The sequence below is a fragment of the Carcharhinus amblyrhynchos genome, chromosome 24 (assembly GCF_965287045.1).
Source record: "Carcharhinus amblyrhynchos chromosome 24, sCarAmb.v2.hapA, whole genome shotgun sequence".
NCBI lineage: Eukaryota > Metazoa > Chordata > Chondrichthyes > Carcharhiniformes > Carcharhinidae > Carcharhinus > Carcharhinus amblyrhynchos.
Window position 1 is genome coordinate 21,026,485 of NC_137347.1, and position 13,056 is coordinate 21,039,540.

General features: G+C 39.5%; 1 protein-coding gene across 2 annotated transcripts in view; it reads right to left on the reverse strand.

Annotated features, from left to right (window-relative positions):
- Positions 1-13,056, reverse strand: part of LOC145357999 (protein argonaute-1) — a 115,169-nt gene that overhangs the window by 9,642 nt on the left and 92,471 nt on the right. For both annotated transcript variants that reach the window (XM_080211668.1, XM_080211669.1), the window contains exons 15-18: positions 7,449-7,643; positions 6,706-6,840; positions 5,618-5,719; positions 2,042-2,241 (exon numbers count right to left, since the gene is read on the reverse strand). In XM_080211668.1, the coding sequence (XP_080067794.1) occupies positions 2,042-2,241; positions 5,618-5,719; positions 6,706-6,840; positions 7,449-7,643 (632 nt within the window). The remainder of the gene's footprint in view (positions 1-2,041; positions 2,242-5,617; positions 5,720-6,705; positions 6,841-7,448; positions 7,644-13,056) is intronic.

Here is a 13,056-nt window from a genome sequence, read left to right on the forward strand (position 1 = left end):
ATGGATTTGGGCCTGTGTCTGTGGGAGTTTGCGCATTCTCCCTGTGGTTGCGTGGGTTTCCTCCGGGTGCTCCGGTTTCCTCCCACACCCCAAAGATGTGCTCTTAGGCTGATTGGTGTACCAAATTGACCCTACACTATTCTCCCCTGAATCTGGCTACATTAGGGGTACCATTCACATACACATGGGGCAGGGTAGGTGTAGGAAAATGCTTTGTTGAAATGGCGGCGTGGGCTCGTTGGGCCGAAGGGCCTGTTTCCCATGCTGGGTTGTTCTTTGTACTTTAATCATTCTGTCCCATTTTCTCCAACTCTAACAAGAAATTTGCCAAACTTCTGAAACGTCTTCAACAGTATCCACCTCTGTGACTTCCTCCCCTCCTCACTATGCCACATATTCCCCAAGAGTTCCATGCTCTGATCCAGAAGGTCAAAGTTTCTCTTTGGTTTTGCTGCTACCTAGTCCATGTCCATTCCAATTTCATCTTATTCTGGAGATCCATCTCCTATTCTTCAAATCCCATTTACACTAAACTGTTAACTATCCAGATTCCCTTCTGGACTCCATGTTAGATAATGTTGTAATGCTTCTATCATCTCGGCCCATCTGTCCTTATAAACTACCATCTCTTCTCCAATCTTGCTGTTCTTTAAATCCTTGAACGTCCTGTCGGTGTTGTCACATTTCTTGCGTTATGACGTGTGACTTCCGCTATTTCCTGCGGCACTGAACCAGGTTTATCCCAAGTAATGAATAATGTCCTTTGTAACTATCATAGTAATATTTGGCCCATCTGAACAGGAGAGATATTTCTTTCTCCTTTTAAATGTTGTATTGAATATACTACTTTTGCATTTTGATTTAAAACCTCAGCACTTCAGGGCTTTATAATTAATCATAAATTCATTAAAAATCTACGAATCGGTGGTGCACAAGAAAATAAATCTCCAGAACCTCATGAATTTAAATATTGTGTCAATAGGCAATGAAAATATGTTGAGAAAAAAATGAACTGCATGATAAGAAATATTTATATATTCAACTGACATTTTTGTACAAAGCTACAGATGACCATATGGATGTTGGAAGAAGGCAGCTGTGTTTGTGTGTGGGGAAAGCTGAGTCATCGCCTACTGACTGGAGGGGAGTACAAATTCCCTAGACAGACAGAGACTGACATAAACAACCTCTGTGGAAATGGTTGCAGAGCAACAGTTCAAAATGATAACAACAGCAACATCCACAAATTCTCTCTGTTGAGATTTCATATAATTTACATTCATTACTTTGATGACTATTACAAGGATGACTATTACTACTTGTTCCTTTCAATAGGAGAGGCAAAACTAAACCCAAAATGCTCTGTGATACACTTGATCAATGCTCTCAGCCATGAACTTGTAGGACATGCACTCACGACTCCACACAGACTAAGCTGTTATCTCAGTGATGAGCAGGCTCTGCACCACTCCCAAAAAAAAAGAGAAAGTTATCCATGGCTCATTTTCTTGAGAGACTGGCCAATACAGAAGCTTAAGATGATGATAAATAAATCAAGGCACTATCACTACCAACCAGTTTCATGCTGGCAATCATAGAATCATAGAAACCCCACAGTGCAAAAGAAAGCCATTTCGGCCCATCGAGTCTACCCCAACAACAATCCCACCCAGGCCCTATCCCCATAATCCCACATATTTAACCCACTAATCTCCCAAACCTATGCTTCCCAGACACTAAGGGGCAATTTAGCATGGCCAATGCATGTAACCAGCACATCTTTGGACTGTGGGAGGAAACCGCAGCACCCGGATGAAACCCACACATACTGTGCAAACTCCACATAGACAGTGATCCAAGCTGGGAATCGAACCTAGGTCCGGAGTTGAGGCAGCAGTGCTAACACATGTGTCACCATGTTGCCCCAGGAAACGAGGCAACACTATAGTAGGAGGCAGTATTGTACGTTTTTATATTATGTAATAAATATATGCAAATCGGTGAAGTAAATTTACGTAATTATTCAGACAATTATCAATACCTGTCGTGTTCTTTGTCCACCAGGTGGTACCTTGCCCTGAATGCCACCAATCTGGCATAATAGGCTGGTGCTGGAATGGAGACAGAGCGCGTGCATCGCACGTAAGTGTGACATAACTGATAGGTCAGGATCTGAAGCTCATCCGCAGTGAATCGATTGTCATCCCACAAGACATAATAATGTGAAGGTCTGCTGGTGCCCTGCAATGATAGGGGATGAAATTATGAATTTCAGTTATGAAAATAGCACTGAGAAAACATACTGAGATCTCTCTCTTCATCATTGGACATTATTTAATATAAATATTTTTTAAGGATCAATAAGTTTAACTCCAGAAGTCAGCTGACTTTGTTTCATACTTAAACTAACCAAAACTTTTTCAGACTTTCACATTTTAGGAAAACGCTTGCCACAAATTGGCAAGGTTTTTAATATTCCCACCCTTCTCTTTCCTACTACAAGACAAATTTAAAAATTGGAAATGACCTTCATTCTAACACCAGACAACATTGGAGACTAGTAGCATTAAAAGCAAGATACTTTCTGAAGGACAAAGAACATGTCATCCAAAGAGAATGATCCAAATAACTAGAATGAATCTATCTCATTAATACTTCCCAGTAAGCTAACACAAAGAATGATTGCTTAGCTAAGTACTGGAGCCATGTTGGTGGGATGATCTGTTAACATGGCTTACCAGTTTCAGAAGTGGAGGGAAAGGAAAGAAAATATTTTCTGTTCCCAGGATCAGCAGATCATCATCTTGGTGACAAGTTAAAACAGTATGCTTACCTAATGGGCATTCAGTACAGCAATGGGAAAGGTGGCTTAACAGTTGTTTATGAAGCTAAATGCTGAGGTTGAAAAAGTACATTCACTGAAGAAATAATTAGATTGCCGAGATTACCTGTATTATATCAGTCAATAGATTTTAATGTTCTATATGTAATCTGAGATATTAAATTTACACTATAATCTCAGAGATCACTTACTAAAACACCAAAAATCATGCAGGGAGAAAGATAATATCTTCAAAATGTAATTACTTAGGAAACATCCTAGTTTCCTTAGCAATATCCTGAAGCTAGGCTCACTGTGCAATTGGCATTCTTCTCTCCCTCTACCATTTTTTTGTTATGAAATACTGAATGTGTTGTTTTTCAAACTGAGCAAAGTATCAATGTGAAAACAGCATTAGCAGTCTTTTCATGCATCATTCAACCCCAAAAAGGGGTCTTTAAAGTAAGTAAGTAAAGCCAAAAAGGAAAAGTGAGAACAAGTGAAATTGGTCTGGCTTTAATCATATCGGTTACTAGGGGTGGCATGGAAGAGGAAAGAGAAAGGGGTTGATAAAAAAGGGTTGGATTTTCTGAAACTTAACATGAGGAAGTGGTGAAAAATTAATTACAAAGCGGTGCAAATCTCCCCTCAACCATTTAACTTTCTCTAAAGCCATATTCTACTGAGGATAAATGTTCACACATCTCTGAAGAGGCCCTTCCAACACTGAGGGACAGATATAAAACAAGCTTGTCATTTAATTGGTAATTCCCCCTCAGATGTTGTATTCTTTCAAGTCGACATTTCCATCTCCTTATTTTGTTAACAATGTTAGTGTAGTTAATACCCCTCCACTTTTACTTGTTAGCCCTTCTAAACTGCAAAGGCACCTAACATTGCTGCCCCCTAAATTCTCACTTTGTTCACACCAAGTCTTGTTGTATAACCTGTGACTTCAATTCCCTTTTCAACAAGCTCAAAACTAGAATTTCTTTACCCTTCCCTGCTCCCAGCTTCAATTTCCTCTGACAAGTGTCAGGTTTTTATAGTCACATCTTGTCCACATATATTCATTATTTATATTTTCAGGCGTGGCCTGGTTCTGTAAGGCCTCCACCCTTCATAAATTTCTCCACAAAGGGACTGCACATTATGTTTTTGAGTTATATCTAATTTATCAAAAGTTCCATCCTTAGTAATTCATACCTGCTCCTGCATATATCCTACTTTTGCAGTAGTAACTAGCACCATGACAGGTACCAAATGGGGAAGAACAGTATAGGAAATAAACAAAAATCCTAGCTAGGCGAAGAATTGTGTGTCAGAGATAAATCTGAGTCCTAATTGCCCAGTGGTGGGTTGATACATATGTATTTATATTTGGAAAGTGATTTGGAAAGTAATTTAGACAGTACTACTCATATCTCAAAGTCTCCTATTCAATTTACATGTTACTTCTTTACATACATCCATGTGAAAAAGCCATCCATTTCATGCTGAGGCTATTTATGATTGTTTCGTTTTTTTTGTTTTTAACCCCAATTCAATTCAACCAAGTCCAATTCAGAGTCTCAACAAGTTGAGACATTCCCAATCCAAGCTGACAAGGGCTCTCACCTCCTGTCTTGTGTTTGATCTACATGATCCAAGCTGATTGGAGTAGGCATAGCTCCTCCTCCAAGGCTTGATCTCATATGCATCTTAGCCAAAAGGCCAAGACGCTGCTTTTAAAGATTGCTTCAAATAATGCTAAAATGTAACCTAGTGACTTCAACCAAGCACAGCATGTCGATACTACACGATCTTAGCCAGAGATGATGGAAGTTTGTAAATTAACCTGGATCTGGCAATCTAAACAAATTTTCCATCAACAACAATTAACTTGTAACTGACCTTAAAACCTAATTAGACCAGTTCCCCAGAGGATGTATCTGAGCAGGTGCCTTAATGGGAAAAAAAAAATCAGGCCAAGGATAATCATGCTCCATACTCTGGATTACATAAGAAAGAACATAAGAAATAGGAGCAGGAGTAGGCCATCTAGCCTGCCCCACCATTCAATAAGATCATGGCTGATCTGAAGTGGATCAGTTCCACTTTCCCACTTTCTCCCCATAATCCTTAATTCCCCTGTCTGTCTATCTACCCATGACTTAAATATATTCAGCAAGGTAGCCTCCACCACTTCAACAGGCAGAGAATTCCAGAGATTCACCACCCTTTGAGTGAAGAAGTTCCTCCTCAACTCCGATCTAAACTGCACCCCCCCTCACCTTATCTTGAGGCTGTGCCCTCTAGTCCTGCTATCCTTTTTAAGTGGGAAAAATCTCTCTACCTCTACCCTATCTATCCCCTTCATTATCTTATACGTCTCTATAAGATTCCCCCCTCAGCCTTCTAAACTCCAACGAGTACAGACCCAGTCTATTTAGTCTCTCTTCATAGACTCCGGTATCACCCTAGTGAACCTTCCTTGCGCAAGTGTGGCGACCAAAACTGCACACAGTACTCCAGCTGCGGCCTCACCAGTACCCTGTACAGTTGCAGCAAGACCTCCCTACTTTCATATTCTATCCCCCTCGCTATAAAGGCCAATGTTCCATTCGCCTTCTTGATCACCTGCTGCACCTGCAGACTGGGTTTTTGTGACTCGTGCACAAGGACCCCTAGGTCCCTCTGCACCGTAGCATACTAGCATTACTACTGAACAGTGCCGCAGGAAATGAGTTAAGAGTGTAGAAATTGCCCTCAGCTCTTTTACTCTGTAATGGTCACAAGGACAAGTACCCAACAAACCTGAATTCCAGCATGACTGCACAGGTAGAAATCAAACTCAAATGGGTGGGTGATGTTGGTATCAACTGTCGTTCCTGCTGGTATGTTTCCACTTTTACCAATCTGGCAAAAGAAGAAGAAAAATCAGTATTTAAACATTTTGAACAGGAAATAACAAATGACAATTTTATTTTGTGTAAAGATTTAATTCATGTTAGCTCATATTGTTTATTAATTTGAAAAAAATGTGCATCTTGAGGTTTTGCACATTTTGAAACCAGATTATAAATTTAAGTAATACTGGTACGCTTTGAAGCTAGCGCACCATACTATTGCAACACAGGCACCTCAGCCCTAGCATAATTCTGATCTGTATTTATGCCGGTGGACCTCGTAAGCTATTAGATGAAAATAAGTCAATAGGATTATCTCTGTTCAAGTGTGCATAAGCAGACTAGACTATCAAATTGTGTTGTACTTTGCAGTAAAATATACTTTTTACCCAAAGTTGACCCTAATTTGATTATTCAATGGAAGCCAATCTGTTTGTACTGCTGAAGTCTGCTATCCCTGATATTTCTTGTAATGACTTCCACCACTATAGGCATTTCCTATTAATGTGGGTAACATTACTTATACTTGAATTTGGTTTGTTATGAATTTTAAGGGTTTTTCCTCAATAAAAGCGTCTCTTTAGTCAGCCATTCAGATCAAGAGATCTGTACCTACTGTGAACTTAGCTGATCCTAGTCAGAGGGAACAAAGAATCTCCATGTCACTCAAGGTCAGTTAGGGGTAAAATTCAGCTAGCTTACTAATTCTGAAAAATATCCAGAAAATTCTGCTGCATGGTTGATGTCCAGAAATGGAATCATTCTTCTCACGGCAGCTTCAGGTCAAACAACATGCTGGCACTTGTTGCCTGTGCTTACATATAAAGTATAGCTATTTTTGTGAGGCACTGAAAGGCTGACCCTTTCAGTGCCTCATGTATTGAGAAATGACCAATGCTTTCCAAGAGGGCAGAAAAGGTGAAAACGAAAAAAAAACACCCAACCTAAACAATAAACTCAAATTTCACCAATAGCTGCATTGAAGTTATTTCTCACCCTTTCACTCTTATCTGCACAGAAAAGCCGTGTGTGATGCCGTTTCTGGACAACTATATAGGTAATTCCAGGCTGATAATCTTTTTCCAGTTTGATACATGCATCACGGATAGCCAGGAGCTCATAGTGTAATATCTGAAAGATAAAGTTTCAAATGATTTGTTATTTTAACAAAGCATTTAAAACACTTTAGTGAGGAGTAGGAAGAAGATTGCTGCAACAGAAACATTTGGCAGGACAAAGTTATATAGTTTATGCAATGCCATCATCAGAAGATCTTTGGTTTTCAAGCCAAAGAAGTTCTAAACATTCTGATGTCAGATATAAGAACAAACATGCCTTTAGAGGAGTGATATTACATTTAAAATAGTCAGAGCAACTTTAGGAAGGACATGAAAGTGCTATTAAAATATTATCTCCAAAGTGTGTAAGGAAAGTGTAGGGAGCAGCTACTTGTCATTATCCAATTCATACAAGTACAACCTGCAATGTCCAAGTTACCACATTTGAATTACAGCTCCTTGGCAACTGAATGCAATATAGCCATCTGCTCATGGCAGGCAGAACGTGCTAAGGAAGAACATTTGATACAAAAATGAAAATCTGGTTTAAATTTTTTTGTTCACTTCTGCCTATATTGAAATCTATCAAGAAAACCTCTGCAGGTCTCTACTGTAAATGATTTACATCACTTCAGACCTTTCAAGTGTTCACTTCAGTGAGTGAATGCAACTTCAAGCTACCTGTGGCAACTGTCCTTCAGGAACGCCATCTCTATAGAAGATAATCCTTGTTGGTTTGAAGCGGGTAGATTTGTAAAACTGGATCAGAAGCTCTCGAACCATGTAGGAAAGGTCTTCAATTATTTCCTGGCGGGGTCGCTGCACACGGACTGTGGCACAGTAACGGCTGGGATGAGCATCCATGCTGCCAACCACCTAGTATGAAGAAACAGAATTCTCAGGCAAACTGATCATGCATAGGCAAAAGAATGTGAAAACAGAAAATTCAATCTGAATCCAGATTCCACGAATAACTAATTGCCTTAAGGGCTTAGTAGTTGTAGTCACTTCAAAATATGTAGAACATGAAAATGGTTGCTCCTCAGTCAACATACCCACTACCCAACCCCCACCCAAAGTCATACAGCAGACAGTGGTTTCAGGTTCAATCACTTGAAATATGTTGAATTAATTTAAAATGTCCTCAACCAGCCTGGCGTTAAAAAAAAATGGAAAAAATCTACCAATGCTCTTGCTTATTCATTTCATTTAAACTCCAGCTAGAGAATCTGAGTTCTTCCTTGAGAAGGTACAGTATGTTGTGATATTCCCTCTCCCAGTACAATTGTACAGCTTTCTAATTCATTTATCTGTAATCTCACCACCTAACCCCAAGACAGCACACAAGACATATACAGGAGTCATATATTGGCACTTTTTCTCTGCCCTACAATTCATTGTTTCCTTTTTTAGATGCCTCTGTCAGATACTCCACTTAAAAACATGCATTAATAGTGACATGAAGTAATCCAGGAGCCCTCTCTGACATATATCCAAGTAATGAGCTGGACAAAGAACTTACCTCCTGCTGCTGTAATCTTTGGCCATTCTTGGCTTTTTTTTAAAATGACAGGTCTGCCTATTCCAAACTTTCCACAGTGCAATACCCTAATGTTACAGAGGATTTAGTAAAATGAACAGCTAAAAGCCACATAACTGAGTTGACCCTGTAAATTGTATGGGGTCAGCATAAGGCTACATCAAAATCAACATGTAGATTATGTTGGGTAAGCATGAGAGAGAGTAAAGGCAAGTCTCTTGTGGGAGTGGTTTATGGTGCCCTTTAAGAGAGAGTATACTGGGGCAAAAAAACAGGGCTTGTGAAAAAAGTACAATGAAAATGATGGGAATTTTAATCTACATATAGTTGGAGAAATTGGATTGGCAAAGGTAACCTGCAGTTTCTTAGTGCAGCAAGTTTCAGAGCCAACCAGAGAGGCCATCCCAGAGTAGGTAATGTGCAATGAGGCAGGAATAATTAATGATCTCGTATTAAAGGCATCCTGAGGTAACAATGATAACATGATCGAATTTCACATTTGGTCTGAGCAAGGAAAGAGGGGATATAAAACTAGCTTGCTTAATTAAGCTGGGAAATTAGGTTAAGGGGTAGGTGAGTAGCGATGCAATGACAATCAATTAAAAAGGGCAGAATATTACACTGCCCGACCCCCAAGATGGATTCTGAGAATGGGGATTGAATGGAGCCCCACCTCCCCACCCTCCTCCTCGCGGAACTCAGCTGCCCAAGCCCGGACACAATTTCACGCTTGGGTGGGAGCAGGTGAGATGGGAAACTAAAAAAAAAACCATTTCCCCAACTCAAAGAAAGGCCCGTCAGAGTTGAGGCACCATCTTCTCTGACCTTGGAGCTCTAGGACTCCACCAGGAACCACCCAAGTTACTTTTCCAATGGTTCCAGCACCTCCCCACCCCCCATTACTTTTCCAATGGCTCCAGGACGTAGTTCCAGACAGAACACTGCACTGCAGCACCGTGCCTGACCATGTTGGAAAGCTGTCAACCAATCAGCATTAAATAGCAATGGAATTGAGTGTTATGTACAAACTCTCAGCTTAAAATCCCACACAAGCTATTTCAGAATACTTGGAAAATGTACATTCCAGTTAGAGAGAAAGACACGCAGGGAAGAACACACTATCCGTGACTTAACTAAGTGTCAAACTGACAGAAAAAATGTAAGATGCCACAAAGATACATGGCAAGTCAGATGATTGGACAGTAATATAAAGAACAACAAAGAATGACTAAAAGATTAATATGAAAGGAGAAAACTGGCATGAAATAAGAGGTAACAAGAGTTTCTACAGGCATCTGAAAAAGAATAAATTGTTTGGAGAATTAATAGTGGAAAATAAGGAACTGATGGATGAACTGAACAGATATTTTGCACCTGTCTTCAATGTAGAGGAAACAAATAACTTCACGAGAATAAATGATTCAGGAGGTGAAAGGGACAAAGAAACTTAAGATAATTACAATCAATGGTAAAACAGCACTGAGAAAACTATTAGAAGTAAAATCTGACAAGTTCCAGGTCCTGATGGACTTCATCCTAGGGTCTTAAAAGAAGTGGTTGCTGAAATAGTAGATGCATTTAATTTTCCACAATTCCCTAGATTCTGAAATGGTCCCATTAGCTTGGAAAATAGCTAATGTGACCCCTCAATTCAAGAAACAAGGGAAACTAGGAAACTACAAGCCAGTTAACCTAACGTATCATGGGGAAATGCTGGGATCTATTATTAAGAAAGTTATAGCAGGGCACTTAAAAAATCTCAATGCAATCAGACAGAGTCATAAAGATTTGTGAAAAGAAAATCAGGTTTGATTAATTTATTGGAGTTCTTTGAGGAAGTAACAAAATTGTGGATAAAGGCAAACCTGTCAATGTGCTGTACTTGGATTTCCAGAAGACATTTGACAAAGTACCACGTCAAAGTTTACTATACAAAGTGCATGCTCATAGTATAGGGGGTAACATACTAGCATTGTTAGAGGATTGGTTAGCTAAAAGAAAACAGATAGTAGGCACAAATGAATCATTTTTGGGGTTGACGAGATGTGACGAGTGCACAGGGATCAGTGCTGGGACCTCAGCTATTTACAGTTTGTATCAATGACTTGAATTAAGGGACCAAATATACATAGTTGCTAAATTTGCTGACGACACAAAGAAAGATAGGATAGTAAACTGCATAGAGGATGTAAGAAGCTTGCAAAGAGATATAAACAGGTTAAGCGAGTGGTTGGAGTGACAGATTGGGACAAAGCCATGAATACTGAAGATCAGGGAATATACTACGGGATTTGGGAGCAAGGAAAGAGAGAAGTTATGGATAAGCATTGACCAACGAGTTTGTGTTGTTAGATTGGGAAGACTTGGAGATGAGCAAGGAGGATGTTAGAAAAATTAAGCTTGTGTGTTACAAGTGGTGGCCAGTGTAAAGCAAATTTTCAAGACATCTTGGTGAGGATAGTATGTGAGGGTTTGTAACAGAACTAAAGTGAACAGGATCCTTATGATTTATTTGTGACCTAATATAATCTGAATGAGTGGCTTGACAGAAAATGGCATTTGGGGCAAGGAAATGGAGCTTTTGTCGGCAGCTGGAAATAATAGTTTTGTCTTCCAATGCTCAGTTGGAGGAAATTTTCGTTCACCCATGATTCAATCAATATCAGTTGACCAGTTTTGAAAACTACCTTTTGGATTTGTCGTTTTTCAGGGCTCTTTCCAAATCAATCACTATTAGCAGATTCCACTATACTTCAGTTTAGCAAACTAACCGATTTATAATATTGCAAAAATAGTATGCATTAAAAGAAAGTCAGTTTATAATGTTATTTTGAGTTAAACACTATGGGCTAGATATCCCCTCCTTGCACGTTTATCACTAAAGATGTGGCAGATCTGAAACCCTGTCCGGTGATTTGACTGTCACAATTCTTTCATGTTAGTTTAATTTAACAGTGGCTAAAATTCCAGGATTATTTGGATTCTCTACTGGGAGCTCCGCCCTGGGATGGTGGCGAGGGCGACATATATTACTATTGCAGCATTTGTGTGGTTGTAAGCAGCTTCAAAGAAGTGGATGCCACCAGCTACAAGAAACTTCCAGAATATGAAAAAAAGGATGTTAAAAGGCTGATAATGTAAGAGAAGAGAGGCCTCAAATTTTCTGACACTGTTGCTGAAGATTATTGGTTGAAACAAAGAAGGCAGTTTCTTTAGCACCAAAGAAGCTAATTCAAATAAAGGAATAGTGTAGCCTAGTGAAAGCAGTTAACCCTTATTGCCACACACATGCATTTTAAAAAAAAATGCTTTGTTCTAAATATTTCCACACACTTCATCTTCTTAGTTGGAACATTACTTACTTGAAAATTTAACAGATAGCAAAAGATTATTTATATTATCTTTCTCTGTAAATGTTCTTTCACTCACATTTCAACATAATACAAAGATATAATAATATTGCATTTATTTTGTGAAGGTCCTAATGCTCTTCACAGGAACACTGTCAAACGCAACTTGACAAAAAGCCACATAAGAAAATACAAGGAGAGAGAATAATCAAAGAGGCAGGTAATAAAGAGTATCTTAAAAAGAATGAACAATAGTTACAGGAATTTAGAGGGAATTCTAGAACATAAGGTCAAGGCATCTGAAGGTGCGACCACCAATGGTGGAGCAATGAAAATAGAATCCAGAAGAGGAATGCAGAAAACATGATAGGCTGTAAGGCTGGAAAATATTAGCGATAGGGAAGGACAAAGTCATGGAGCAGATGTGCCGAGACAGGTGGGGGCGAATTTTACCATACCGTTCGCCATGAGAATTGGAGCAGGTGAGGGGCGGACCATGGAAAGGTCCATTGACCTCAGGAGGGATTTGCCAGTTTTGGGGCGAGCACAGCCGATAAATCCCACCCGTGATGTAATGGAGGGAGACAATCATGGTGATAGAGAAGATATGAGTTTGGAAGCTCTGTGCAGGGTCAAATATGATGCCAAGCTTACAAACACCTTTGTTCAGCCCCATACAGTGGTCAGAGAAAGAGGTGGGGTTGTAACAATGTCCAAAGGTAATGGCATCAGTCCCAAAATTTAAATGGAAGAAATTTTTGTTCATACAATACTATGTTGGGCAAGCAGTGTGACAAGTCAGGCAGTGAAGGAGATGACCTGAATGGTCAAAAGTACACGTGGAAACTGCTGCGTTTTTGGATGATATCGCTGAAGTAGGAGGAAGCCAGTGACAGATGATGCAGACTCCAGAAGCAATAACAGAAGCCACTGTTGATGATTCTCTGGTTGTGGCTATATACGTAGGAATGAATCATATTACATGATATGGATGTGTTTGTTTTGGCATCCATTTTAAATTTCCATTGAGAAATACCTCATACTGAGGAAAACCTCTGGGTTGCAATATTTCATTTTCTTCTTGAAGAATTTAGTTGGCCAAAACAGTTGGTGAATCCATAAGACCATAGTTTCAAAAGTGTAACATCTTCTGTGCAACTCACCTTTCCAATTCTTCCTGCATCCTAGGTAAGTCACAGCAGTCAAGAACTATCTTCTAGAGGTTCCTTGCTCCTTGTGGGCCATCTAGCCACTCAATACCCATTCCACTGATCACTGATAATTATTCAAGTGAGTGGATATGCACAGATATCCAAGAGGAGTTATAGGTGAAAGATGAGGAGATATTCTTTGCTGGGCAAAAGTCAAGAAATATCATCCCTTTTCTGATTCCAGATTG